This window comes from Pygoscelis adeliae, unplaced genomic scaffold (assembly GCF_000699105.1).
Source record: "Pygoscelis adeliae isolate BGI_AS28 unplaced genomic scaffold, ASM69910v1 Scaffold482, whole genome shotgun sequence".
Classification (NCBI taxonomy): domain Eukaryota; kingdom Metazoa; phylum Chordata; class Aves; order Sphenisciformes; family Spheniscidae; genus Pygoscelis; species Pygoscelis adeliae.
This window is the reverse complement of record NW_008824192.1, coordinates 532,364-545,539: the sequence shown is the minus strand read 5'-3', so window position 1 is coordinate 545,539 and position 13,176 is coordinate 532,364. Positions and strand designations below refer to the sequence as shown.

The 13,176-nt window shown below is 53.9% G+C and overlaps 1 protein-coding gene across 1 annotated transcript; it reads right to left on the bottom strand.

Annotated features, from left to right (window-relative positions):
- Positions 1 to 4,004: 4,004 nt before the first annotated feature.
- PI16 (peptidase inhibitor 16) lies at positions 4,005 to 13,176 on the bottom strand. The gene is made up of 7 exons (XM_009334765.1): positions 13,023 to 13,176; positions 10,302 to 10,520; positions 9,567 to 9,676; positions 8,674 to 8,762; positions 6,533 to 8,217; positions 5,818 to 6,468; positions 4,005 to 5,445 (listed from the first exon to the last, which is right to left on the bottom strand). Exons 1-6 carry the CDS (start codon positions 13,173 to 13,175, stop codon positions 6,199 to 6,201), a joined length of 2,526 nt encoding a protein of 841 aa, XP_009333040.1. The 5' UTR covers position 13,176; the 3' UTR covers positions 4,005 to 5,445; positions 5,818 to 6,198.

Sequence of the window (13,176 nt, the reverse complement as noted above, 5' to 3'; positions counted from 1 at the left end):
TCAGATGAAGTGGGAAGAAGAGAGCTGCAAAAAGAAATTGGAGCCCTCAGATTTCACCCTGAGGAAACGCACAGGGAGACCCAGACCTGACTGCTTGGGCCATAGGACTCCCCAAAATGAAGCAGTCTGTTTAAGGCTCCTCTGCTTCTCGGGATGGGGCATAGCTGCAGCGAGGCTGGGACGCGACTTCCTCAGGCTGGGCAACAGCTGGTGGGTGGGGATGCCGCAGTGTCTAGCAGTGAAGGAATGCAGTCCTCTCTCCATAGATCTGGCTCTTCAGCAGCCCTGGCGACTTGCTGTGCAAAACTACAGCTTGGTCCTCTTAGATGCATTATTATCCTCTAGCCGCTTGCTGAGGGGCAGGGCTCCTACCCGCAAATTACTTGGAAGGTACCAAAATAGCACCACAAGGATGGGAACAGAGTGGCACATCCACTTCCTATTTAAGAGGTATCCCCTAGAAAAGAACTAATCCTGTGTGTCCCAAATGAATTCAGTTCAGTCCTCCTCCATTGCATTGATGTTAATGCAGAGAATCTCAAGCAGTGAAACTGTGTGAGCTGGAAGCCATGAATGAAATATTACTGGAGATATTATCTTGTGAAAATAAACTTGTTTTGACTTTTTAAAAAGTGTCTTGTTATTGCCTTGAAGTGAGCTTGGCTGGTGAATTGGGACCTATAGAGGGGTGGCCAGCATTCCTGGGTGTCCCCGGGGCACGCATTCCTGGGTGTCACGGACCAAATTCTCCGGTTGCCCAAAATCTTGATCATGCAAGGGAAGCCACAGCCAGGACACGATGAGAACGCGGGGCAGACTGGGTTGGCTGAGCAGCTGAGACCATCCGTTTTGGCTGTCAGTAGGTGCTTTCCTGGGCCAACCCGAAACCTATCACGAAGCCCTAACCTGCTTCCTCACGCTCAGTCAGCTCAAGGGCTGCAGGTTGGGCTTCTCTCTGCCTTGGATAGTCCTCGCTAAAAGCATGTCTATAACTCCGATACCAACAACAGGAGAACACAGGGACTTCCAGGCTCGACTAACCCATCGTCTTGTCTCCGATAAATCACAACTAGGGCTCAGAAACCTGCCAAGGCAATATTTACTTTTTCTAATGCTTCCTGGTATACGGGAAAGGGCAGCCTCTGCCCAGGAGGAGGGTTAGCAGGCTGTCCGAGCTTATAATTATGGGTATTTGGGACACCCAGCTAACTCACTGGCCAGGATGCCCAGGCACGTCCCAGTGGGGCAGCCGTGCTGTGGCAGCAATGCCATCACTGGCTGCAATGGCAAGGAGGGGCAGGCGCCTTCTTTTAGCAAAAAGCAGCCAGGAAACAAGAGGAAGAAAGGTGGGTCCCCGCCGGCACCCCAGGGGACGCTGCAGGACGAGAGCACTTTCAGCCCAAATACTCAGAGGGAATACCGGGCAGCTAGCCGGACCTACCAGCATCATGGCCCCAATTGCAAATCCCCCAGGAGAGCACACACGCTTGCCCCAACCCTTCCAACTCACCATGTTCAGGGGAGCTTCAGGAGCACAAAGCTAAGTGACCTCTCAACCTGCAGCAGGCATGTCCCTCTCCCTGCTGGGAAACAGGACCTGGGGTTGGGGCAGGGAACCAAGCAGGTGGGGCTAATGCAGCAGCCAAGCCTTATAAACACCACAAATTCCATGATTTTTAACCTAACTGACCACAGCTGGTGGTTAAATGCCTCCTCCTCCTCCCACCACACATGGCTATGGGGCTGCCAGGACCCAGCAGCATCTTTGCCAGGGTCTTGGCTCCTTTCCCCCCCTGGAGTTGCCCGCTGCTAGAGCATCCTTCATGCCAACCCCCCAAATGGTGTGGAAATGCTACAAAAGTCTCCCTTGAATGTTTCGTGTCCTCCCCTGCGCACCATACCATACCCTGCCCTTGCCATGCGGTCACCTTCCCTCCTTCCCTACCTCCCCCCCCCCAGTTTAGGATTAAACCAAACCAACCCAAATGCCCGTGCTGGCAGGGCTCAGCCCCGCTGTCCTGGGGTGCAGGGGGAAGAGGAAAGGGGATTTGCTTTCTGGTTTTGAATTTTCTGTTACAAGGAACTCTGTAATAGGTCCTTGCACAACTGTGTGTCTCCAGAAGTCAAAACCTTAAGGAAAACAAAACTCAACAGTTTTTACAAGGTTCACTAGTCCTAAAATCATGATAAAATATTTAAATCCTAGAATTATTTTGATGGTCTTCTGCTAATGCTGTTAATCAGCAGCACTGTTGCTCCCAGCTCTGTGATGGCTCTCAGCAGGGTGGAGGATCCAGCATTGCAAAAAATCAGGTGTTGACCAAATGCCCTGATTTTGCTGGGAGGAGAAATGCTTTTCTGCTCTTTTTATTGCTTATAGGGAATTAATCATAGAATCATAGAATCATTAAGGTTGGAAGAGACCTCCAAGATCATCGAGTCCAACCGTCAACCCACCACCACCATGCCCACTAAACCATGTCCCTAAGCACCTCATCTACACATCTTTTAAATACTTCCAGGGATGGTGACTCCACCACTTCCCTGGGCAGCCTGTTCCAATGTTTAACTACTCTTTCAGTAAAGAAATTTTTCCTCACATCCAATCTAAACCTCCCCTGGCGCAACTTGAGGCCGTTTCCTCTCGTCCTATCGCTTGTTCCTTGGGAGAAGAGACCGACCCCCACCTCGCTACAACCTCCTTTCAGGTAGTTGTAGAGAGCAATGAGGTCTCCCCTCAGCCTCCTTTTCTCCAGGCTAAACAACCCCAGCTCCCTCAGCCGCTCCTCATCAGACTTGTTCTCCAAATGCTACAGTCTCCTTCACCCAGATGCAAAAACAGTCACCATCCTGAAATGGTCTCCCAGCTCCATCCCTGCCTGAACCCTCACCCCTTACAACAGGCGAACAGCAGCCGCTCCGGCTGTATTTCATAGAATCATAGAATCATTTCTATCATCTGTCCCTAACCCAAGGCTGGATTTTTTTTCCCCGAAAGCAGCTCAGCAGCAGGAGCTCAGCCTGCAACGAGAGCGTGCAGCAGCCACAGCACCTGGGCAGGAGGTTATTTTTAATCTGAATCTTAACTACATCTGATGCTTGTGATTAAATAAAGCACTAAACTCTCTGCGGGCTTCTGCGTAGCGAGTTCAGAGCTGCCCAGTTCTCTGCGGTGTCTCTCCCACTGCCATCTGCCGGTCACTGTTTAGCAGGGCTAGTGGTGACCGTGACCTAAAAAAACCCCGCAGGCAGCTGGTTTCCTGTAAGAGAGCTGGTGCTGCTGGGCTCCTGCAGCAGGATTTTGGGGAGAAGGGAAAGGCAGAGCCGCAGGGCAGCCTCGCCAGGCAAAGCAGGGGCAGAAGGATGGGGAAAAGCAAAAAGCAAAGGTCTGATCCCAGCGTCGCTCCTGTGCTGCAAGCTGACGCCTCGCAAGGCCCTTTCCCCGCGTGCTGCTCGCAGCTGGGTGATGTTCTGCAGCAAAAATGCTGCAGCAACACAGGATCTGGGGACACACACTTGCATTTAACTTCTTTCTTTGCTGCAAAGATGAAAAAGTGTGTGTTTGGGGGTGGGAAGGGGCTGGCTGCCGGGCCTCTCAAAACAGGGAACCAGAAGCACTCCAGCCCCAGTTTTGATCTCTTTTTTTTTTTCCTCCAAGCTCTCTTCCTCTTGCTTTCCTTGCCCAAAAATTCCTGGTGGGGACACATTTTTGCTTTGCACTCAGCTGGGCGCTCAGGGAATATTCCCTGCGTCATCCTCAATCTCCTCCCCCCTTCTGCTGCTTTTACACAGGCTTAAAAACATTAAGTTGCAACCTTGCAAAAACCGGCACCCAGATGCTTTTGGAAAGGCAAAAAAACCCTTTCAGCACCCCCCAGGAGCCACGTTGTCTTCTAGCAATTCTACGTAAGCACACAATCAAGAGCATTTTACAGATATAATAAGCAGGCCCCCAGCCTCCAGATCCCCCAGCGAGACACTGCACGCCCCGCAACAGACTTTCACAACAGGATTTATTCAGTGCGTGCTCTGGGGATGCACGGGACACAGCATCATGGGGGAGGACACGAATATTGGCCTTCAGGTCATTCTCCACCTCATCTGTTTAAGAAATCGAGGGACGCACCAACCAGAGAAGGGACTGTATCTCCTAGTCCCTTCCACCGGTCTGCAAAGCTTGTCACATATTTAACACACCTTACTGGGAATCCTCAGGTGAAGGGAGCAGAGACATGGGGGAATAAAACACACAGCATCCCAGACAACGAAAGCGGTCCTCCAACGAGTCCTGGAACCACTGGTAACCTCTAATATAATTCACTTGGCTCTCTTGAGCTCAAATTGTACCAGCACACGTGATGACTTGTTTCTCCTGGACCAGGTTCCACCACACGCAAAATATATGTCAACCGGGATCTGTATCTAAATTCAAATACACTTAAGTTATGCAAAGAAGGAAGCCATGCAGAAGAAAGCTGTATGAAGGAGCCGGTAACTCCTCTTTAGTGCTGAAGGTTTTTCTTCTATGCATGCACACAGGTGCAGGCACACGCGTAAAATAAAGTCATGGCAATGGACTAACTGCGGACTGGGTACATGCGGTAGAGAGCAGAAGAGAGGAAGGAGGCAAGGGTTGCAGAGGTGTGAGGAGGAGAAAGGAGTACATCTGGGTAGTACCGGCCATAGCTACACCAGAACCAGGAAGGAAATAGAAATCCTCTCCCGTGGGGGGAAAAAAAATAGCGCCACTCTTTTTGGACAAGAAGGAAAGAGAAGAAGCTTCTCCAAAATTGAGACAAACAGACACATCAGGAGGGGAAAAGAGCATTTTTGTTGGAAACTCATCCTGACAAACACCAAACGCAACCACCATGTCTCATCTACAGACAAACACCAAAACCAATGATCACGTCTCATCGCCACTCCAAATCATTCTGCTTTCCCTGGGGACACGGTATGGTGGGGCCTGCCAGCCACACAGGTGGTTGGGATAGCTCATCATTTCCAGTTTGAAAACAGACCAGAAGCCCAGGCTGGCTGGGAAGAAGGGAGAAGCATCCAAGGTCACCAGCATTATGGCAGACACCCTCCTGCCCTTGGGTCTCCTCAGGAAGGGGACCAAGTTCCCATGGGACTGCCAGCTGCCCTTGGCTCGTCGAGGCTGGAGCAGATAAGGCAGCGTAAGAAGAGAGCGTGTCAACTTGAATTGTCCATGGTGTCTCCCAAGCCTACCAGGGTTGTGGAACAACCAATGCTGAAGAAAGCCTTGGTGACTGGTGCAGAGACAGCTGAGAAAGACCATTCAAAGTAGAAGGCCCACCAGGATGACACTGGGTAGGAGGAAGAGTGAAAGCCCCAAGCAGGTACTGGGGGCTCCAGCCGTGGACTGATCCATGCTTGTCTGGTCTGAGCTTGTCTCCAGTTCTTCAGCGTCCAGGGCACCTGCTGGCAGAAGAGAAGAAAACGTGGAGTTAGAGGCGAAGATCTGGACAAAAGAGAAACTCCCGCTCATGCAGGTCCATCAGTGACGTGCACCAAGACACCGCGAGGTAGCAGTGCACCGATCCAGCGAAGGCGTGACACAGCTGGTGGGTTAGTGGGGAGCAGGCTGTAAACAAAACCATGCTTCACGAACGAGACATCCAACCAGCCCCTTTCAGTGTTAGAGGAAAGTGAGGAAAAGGGTTGGTGCCACATATGAGAAGAGGATCCAGAGGACCAGTCCGATACTGGTTCCTCCCAAGCGCTCTCCATGCTGCTTGGGGATCACTGGATGTCTGAGTGTCCATGCTAGGACAGACTCCACAATTACCTTACCTGAGAGGGAGGTCTGGAAAGCAGGGCTCTGCCCTTTTTTTTCTCTGGAAGATGATGTTAAGCGCAAGAAGGTGGGCTCTTCAGGGCTGAAGACCACTGGCTTTGAGGGGGTTATGAGCTCAGCTTTATTGAAACCTAACTTGATCTCTGGAACAATCTGGCTGAGGGATGGAGGTGGACTGGAAAAGGTGGATTTCCCTTTCCCATCCTCTTTGACCCCTTTATTTGTTTCTGGGACTGATTTGGGGTTGAAGGCTGTGTCCATGCTTTCTAATAAGGCCGGATCCTCTGTAGTTAAGGGACTAATAGGCTCTCCAGTGTCTACCTCTATTTCTGGAGATACTTCATAATCCAGGTCTAACGTGGGCTCAAAGGAAAGAGTTAGCCCAGTTGCCTCAGTAGGATTGGGTCTTTCTGTTTCAGTGGGTTCTGGGTTTGTGGTTGTGGCAGTTTTTGGTTGTGTCTTTGCTGTTGTGGTAGGTGCTGGTGTTGTAGTGGTGAGTTTTGGCTTTGCTGATGTTGTAGCGGCAGGTGTTGGCTTGGCTGTAGTGGTAGATGTTGGTGTGGTGGGTGTTGGCTTGGCTGTAGCTGTGGCAGGCTTTGGCTTAGCCAGAGTTGTGGTAGGTTTTGGTGTGGTGGGTGCTGGCTTGGCTGTAGTGGTTGGGAGCGTGGTGGCAGGTTTTGGCTTGGCTGTCGTGATGGGTGCTAGTGTTGCAGGTTTTGGCTTGGCTGTCGTGATGGGTGCTAGTGTTGCAGGTTTTGGCTTGGCTGTCGTGATGGGTGCTAGTGTTGCAGGTTTTGGCTTGGCTGTCGTGATGGGTGCTAGTGTTGCAGGTTTTGGCTTGGCTGTCGTGATGGGTGCTAGTGTTGCAGGTTTTGGCTTGGCTGTCGTGATGGGTGCTAGTGTTGCAGGTTTTGGCTTGGCTGTGTTTGTGGTTGGGAGCGTGGTTGTGGTTGGTGGTTTGGCTGTGGTGGTTGGGAGCATGGTGGCGGGTGGTGGCTTGGCTGTGGTGGGCACTGGTGTTGCGGGTTCTGGTTTGGCTGTGGTTGTGGTGGGTACTGGTGTTGCGGGTTCTGGTTTGGCTGTGATTGTGGTGGGCACTGGTGTTGCGGGTTCTGGTTTGGCTGTGGTTGTGGTGGGTGTTGGCTTGGCCGTAGTGGTGGTGGTTGCAGTGGGGGTTGGCTTGGCTGTAACGGTGGTTGTGGTGGTTGTTAGCATGGTGGGCTTTGGCTTGGCAGTAGTGGTGGGGGGTGCTGGCTTGGCTGTAGCGGTTGTTGTGGTGGGTTTTGGTGTTGTGGGTGTTGGTTTGGCTGGGGTTGTCATTGGGAGCGTGGTGGCAGGTTTTGGCTTGGCTGTCGTGATGGGTGCTAGTGTTGCAGGTTTTGGCTTGGCTGTTGTTGGGAGCGTGGCTGTGGGTGGGGGCTTGGCTGTAGTGGTTGGGAGCGTGGTGGCAGGGTTTGGCTTGGCTGTAGCGGTGGTTGTGGTGGGTACTGGTGTTGCGGGTTCTGGTTTGGCTGTGATTGTGGTGGGCACTGGTGTTGCGGGTTCTGGTTTGGCTGTGGTGGTGGATTGTGGCCTGGCTGTGGTTGGAAGTGTGGTTTTGGGTGGTGGCTTGGCTGTGGGTGGGGGCTTGGCTGTAGTGGTTGGGAGCGTGGTGGCAGGTTTTGGCTTGGCTGTTGTTGGGAGCGTGGCTGTGGGTGGGGGCTTGGCTGTAGTGGTAGATGTTGGTGTGGGGGGTGCTGGCTTGGCTGTAGTGGTGGTTGCAGTGGGGGTTGGCTTGGCTGTAGCGGTTGTTGTGGTGGGTTTTGGTGCGGTGTGGTTTGGCTTGGCTGTAGCGGTGGTTGTGGTGGGTACTGGTGTTGCGGGTTCTGGTTTGGCTGTGGTGGTTGGGAGCATGGTGGCGGGTGGTGGCTTGGCTGTGGGTGGGGGCTTGGCTGTAGTGGTTGGGAGCGTGGTGGCAGGGTTTGGCTTGGCTGTAGTGGTTGGGGGCGGGGTTTTGGGTGGTGGCTTGGCTGTAGTGGTTGGGAGCGTGGTTGTGGTTGATGGTTTGGCTGTGGTGGTTGGGAGCATGGTGGCGGGTGGTGGCTTGGCTGTGGTGGGCACTGGTGTTGCGGGTTCTGGTTTGGCTGTGGTGGTTGGGAGCATGGTGGCGGGTGGTGGCTTGGCTGTGGGTGGGGGCTTGGCTGTAGTGGTTGGGAGCGTGGTTGTGGTTGGTGGTTTGGCTGTGGTTGTGGTGGGTACTGGTGTTGCGGGTTCTGGTTTGGCTGTGATTGTGGTGGGCACTGGTGTTGCGGGTTCTGGTTTGGCTGTGGTTGTGGGTTTTGGTGTGGCTGTGGTTGGGGTGGATGGGCTTGCCTTTGTTGTCACAGGGGCTGGAGTGGTCTCTTCTACAGTGGGTTCTGGTAAGAGACGAAAAGTGCCGTGGGTTAGGGCTGGGGTCAGCTGACCTCAACAGATCCTCTGCACTGAGCAGGGCCAGCAGAAATCAGCTGGGGGGTGAAGCAGCAGCCGATCCCTCCCAGGTCACTCTGGGCCATCCCCCACACTCTGGGATTCCCAACCTGGAGACATCTCATCTCCCTCACACAACCTCCTGCCCCTTGGGATCAGGGCGTCCTCATGGGACAACAATTGCTGGCTAAGGGGGTACGAGGTCCTTGTCTGATCCTCCTCATCCTGAGGCAGCTGACCTGTCTTAGGGGCTGCCATCGCACCCGATGTCTCATGATCCAGCCCTGGAACTGCTGGTCCAGGGCTTCCTGCTAGCTCCAGGGGGGTTCAGAGCTTGGACCCCAATCCAGGGGTCCGAGTCCCAGCAGCCTGTCAAGGGACACGTGCCACTTCGCTTCACTTACCACACAAGGAGTTGACACAGACTCTACCCTCGGGACATTGCGAGCATGAGGGTCCTTCCTTGTACGGCTTTCGGCCTTTCATATTACCCCTGGAAGCAGAAGACGCCAAGAAAAAGAAGGCGTGAGGAGAGGGGGAAACACCCATCCCAAAGAGGGGGTCTGATTCAACTGGAATATCCCAGCCAAGGCAAAACTCAGGATTAATGTAAAAAACAGGTCTTGGTCTCCTGCCACAGACTGTCAGTGCTGTTTACTCAACAGCCTGACCCCAAGGCTGCTAAAACCAGGGGAGACAGCTCCATGGACCAGATCCTTCCCCACTCCTTAGAATAGAGCAGTCGTTGGGCATCTGGACATGTGGTTTTGTCTCCCTTCTGCTCAAGACCCCTAAGAAGGTCAGCAGCAACCGGCCGCTCTTGTTGGTCTCACCAGCTCCAAGCAAGTGGTCCCCAAGGCTAGTCCCAGGGCTTTGCAAGCAGCCACCCACCTCTCCTCCCATGTCCGACCCTTCCTGCTGGTGCAAACGTGCCTCTCCACCCCAGGCGACCGCTGCTGCCGACGGGGAAGAACAAGACACAGAGCAGGGAGCTGCCGGCTGTACCCTCAGCTACTGCAGCATCAGCCTTGGGCAGCTCTCGGCGGGGATCCCCCTCCTCAGGTCTGTGCCAGGAGCTGAACCAGACCTCAGCAGTCGCAATCATGGGCAAGGATCACCACACAACCCTTCCTTCCTTTGTGACCAACCCAAGATAACAAAGGCCTTTCTTGGAATTGCTTCGCTTTTCTTTCTGAACAAGGCCAAATCCTGCTCTGCTATAGGGACTGAAGGAAGGACGTTTCCAGCACAGAAACCCCGTCAAGATGCACCAAGCCACGCGAGGCATGGGACTTACGGGGGATAATAGTTGCAAACAAGCAGGTACATGTCTTCTGTTTCAATTCCATCGATCGTCTCACAAAACTTGGCCCCACAGCCGATCCGATGCGTGCTTGCCCAGACCACCTAAGGCAAAGACCAGGGGTGAAGGTGAGGTGACTGGAGGAAGGCGGACACCCTGTTGGCAATCTGTCCCCTGGCCTTGAAGGCTGCTCTGTCACCACACCAACGTCCCCCTCATCTCAGTGTGTGCCCCAGATCCCACATCCCCACGTTGCTTTAGCATTCAGGATCCTGCCCCTCGCCCCTGTCTGGATCACCTTCCCACGAGGGCTGCGGTCCGCACATCCAAGTGCCACAGCTTTCCTACCATATAGTCTACCCAGGTAGAGCATCACCATCTCTGCTTTGGTCCTGGAACCCTCCATGCATCCATCCTCATATTTACCACCACCATCTCTGCTCCTCCTTGCTCCCACCCTAGCTGTGAAGAAACACTGAGACCTCATATCTCTGCCTAAGACAAGCTGGCACCCAGTTCTGCCGAGTAGCCAAAGAGGGCTGCAGAGCTTGTTTAAAAGAGGTCTTCTCTAAAAAGGCCGGTCGTGGCTGGCACCATGCCCAAGTCCCCCTGTATCGTTGTGATTCCTGCCTCGTTCCCCATCCCTTTGCAAAGACTCTGGGAGGAGCTGGGGCTCTGGTACAGCTCCTTTCCCGACAACCCCATCCGTCTGCCCCACCAGCTTGGTACCTGGGTGTAGTGGCCGCACATCTGCCCGGGGACACACGTGGAAGTCGTCAGATTGTAGTATTTCTCCTCCCCGTTCCAGTCTTCCACAGCGAATTCCAGGTCCAGGGTTGGGGCCATAGCAAAGAGGTTTTCCCCCCGTCGTCCCCTCTCCTTGTTGTGGTCCCAGATGCACTTCTCTGCATAGGCTTGAGCAAAGGCCTCCAGCTCCGTGTCCCAGCTCTGAAAGGAGCTCGGCATCAGCATACGGAGAGGGACACTGGGCTCTCCGACATACACAAGGACCGCTGGGCTCTCTGGCCACAATTTCCCCATTCATGAGTAAAATTCAAATCCCTACCCAACACAGTCCTCAGGAGAGGGGAGCTCCACAGCCAGTCCCAGCACAAACTTAGCTTACAGGTCAAACAGGAGGTGAGTGCATCAGCACAACTCTCACAACGTTGCCCGGAGCATCTCTATCATCATCGTGGAGCATCCTCAACTCAGCGTGGAGAAACCGTGAAGTCGGATGAAAGAAGGCAGGAAACTCACCCTGGGTCACACAGGAGGGGGCCTGGGGACATCCCTCTTTGACCAGGGTGGGGATGGGAGGAGATCGGGACACATCTTCCCCAGGAGCTGCACAGAGCCTGGGAGCACGCGCTCCTGGGAAACATCATCTGTTCGCCTGGATCCGAGACGTGGCCGGCCGGCTGCCTGCCAAGAGCCCCCTCCGGAGCGGCAGGGGGGCCGGCGGCCCACCGGCCCGCAGTCCCCCGCTGGCAGAGTTGATATGCAGGAGGAGGAGGAGGAGGAGGAGGAGGAGAGGTTTTCTCACAGGGAGGCATACGGGGAACCCTACGCTGCAGCTGTTTGGACCGTCCTTGCACCATTTGATGGAGACAGCAGCTTTGCTTCTGCAGTGAGCTGGAAGGCAGCCCAGCAACCGGCAGATCCTAAGAGGGGGACCTTCCCGGCCAGAGCCAGGGCTGGATCCAGAGGGGGACAGGGCATGGCCCCGATGCAGAGCACGTCACCATCAGGGTGTTGAGGGGATGTGGACGGGCCCTTGAGCAGCAGCGCTAAGGGACTCGGGGGGGAAGGAAACACCAAAGTATCTGGATGGGGGCACAGAGTGTTGGTTGACCTCCCACCACGGCCCCAAGCCAGGCTGAGTGATGGCTGGAAACCCAGTTTGAGGAGTGCACGCCCCTCTCCCTCTGGCACGGAGCTGGGCTCCATAAACAGGGGACTCACACCTGCAGGATTTGCCTCATTAAAAAAGAAAAGTGGCTTTAGGCTATGTATCCCCCTCATCGCCTAACTATTTCCACAACAACCAGATCCATGTCCCAAACAGAAGCGCGGGCTCACCTCAGCCAGGCACGGTGCCACGGCAGCAGGTGAACTCGGAGGCGAGGACAGCCCAAGCAAACGTCCTGGGAGGGAGGCAAGGACGGCACCCTCACGGAGAACCTCTGCTGCTGTAAGCTAGACATTTGTTGTGCTTCCAAAAAAAAAAAAGCCTTTGGCTCTGGACCGCGAGCGGGTCCTGTATGTTTAAGCAGAAGCAGAGCAACGCTGCGGACTGGAGCATCTCAAAGCACGCGATCTGCAATCAAAGCTTCAGCCAGGAGCAGCAGTCACTAGTTCAGAATTGCTGCTGGCTTAAGGACCCTGAGAGATTTTTTCCCTCAGGCGTTCTCTGAGGCTTTGGTTCCAAAACCCTTATTCTCCAAGTTTTCTGTGCCTTGCTCTGGCGGTTGTCCGTGGGATCGTGGTGCTTAGGGTCCTCGCTCTGTCCCCTTTGAGTCTGAAGTCACTAGTCAGACCCCCTGTACCTGAACAGAGCTTTTTCCTTCATTTGCTCAGCAAGCTCCCATTTACCAGCCCACAAAGGTTTAATTCAGCCTGTGCAACTTTTGGGCCAGGCAGGGAGGTCTCCTCCAAGCACTCGGTGACCGAAAGAGCAAAGCACTCCAACTATCCATGAGAAACGCTTGTCCTCCTCCTCCACGCGTGTTGCAAACAGTGAGGAAAATCACACGTGGTGCAAGATAAGACATGATAGCCGAATTTTAATCAAATCAAGGGTCCGAAAAAGACAAAAAGCAGCACTAGCTCGAGAGCTCATTTTTGCTGCCACTGCAGCCAGAAGTGATGGCGGGCACCTGACTCAGTTTCCCCAAGCAAAATGGGAGATCCCTCACCTCCAAGACAGCCATGCACAAGTCATGGTGGGGATTAGGAGAGTGATGGAAAGCCCAAATAACTGAATGACCTGGTTGTCACGTTTGAAGTTGATGTTCCCTCCTATAGCTAGAAGCCCATTCACCTGCAAAGGCGAATAAAACGCCCCAGGCGATGCCCCACGCAGCAGGATTCCCCCTCCAGCCTGGGGCACCTGCTCACGGCAATGTCTCACCTGCCTTTCCTCCCCATCACAAGGAGCTCCAGCTGGCACACACGCGAGTGAGAGCTGCATCGCCCTCACACAGCGCATCAGGGCACCCGGGTCACACTTAGGAACTTCCACAAACAATCAAAGACAACTCTGCAGGTGAAAGCGAACTCATCTCTTTAGAGGCAGTTTAGGGAACCGCTTCATTGCTACCTAGTTGTAGCCCTACAAAAGAATTGCTCTGCCTCCCCTAAGAACACCCTGATCCCTCCTAGCACTAAGATCGAGGCTTGCACTACACAAACACCCTCTGACATTCCCCTGCAATAAAAGCCACTTACCATCTTCAGCATATCCGTAGCAGGAGGAGAGACCTGCGAGCGGTATTTATTATGCCCATCCAAGATTATCTTCTTTTCTTCATCACTCAGGGACCAGCTCAGCTCCAGCGCTGTGAGCAACAGGAAAACAGGAGGAAGACCTGAGCTCAGCATC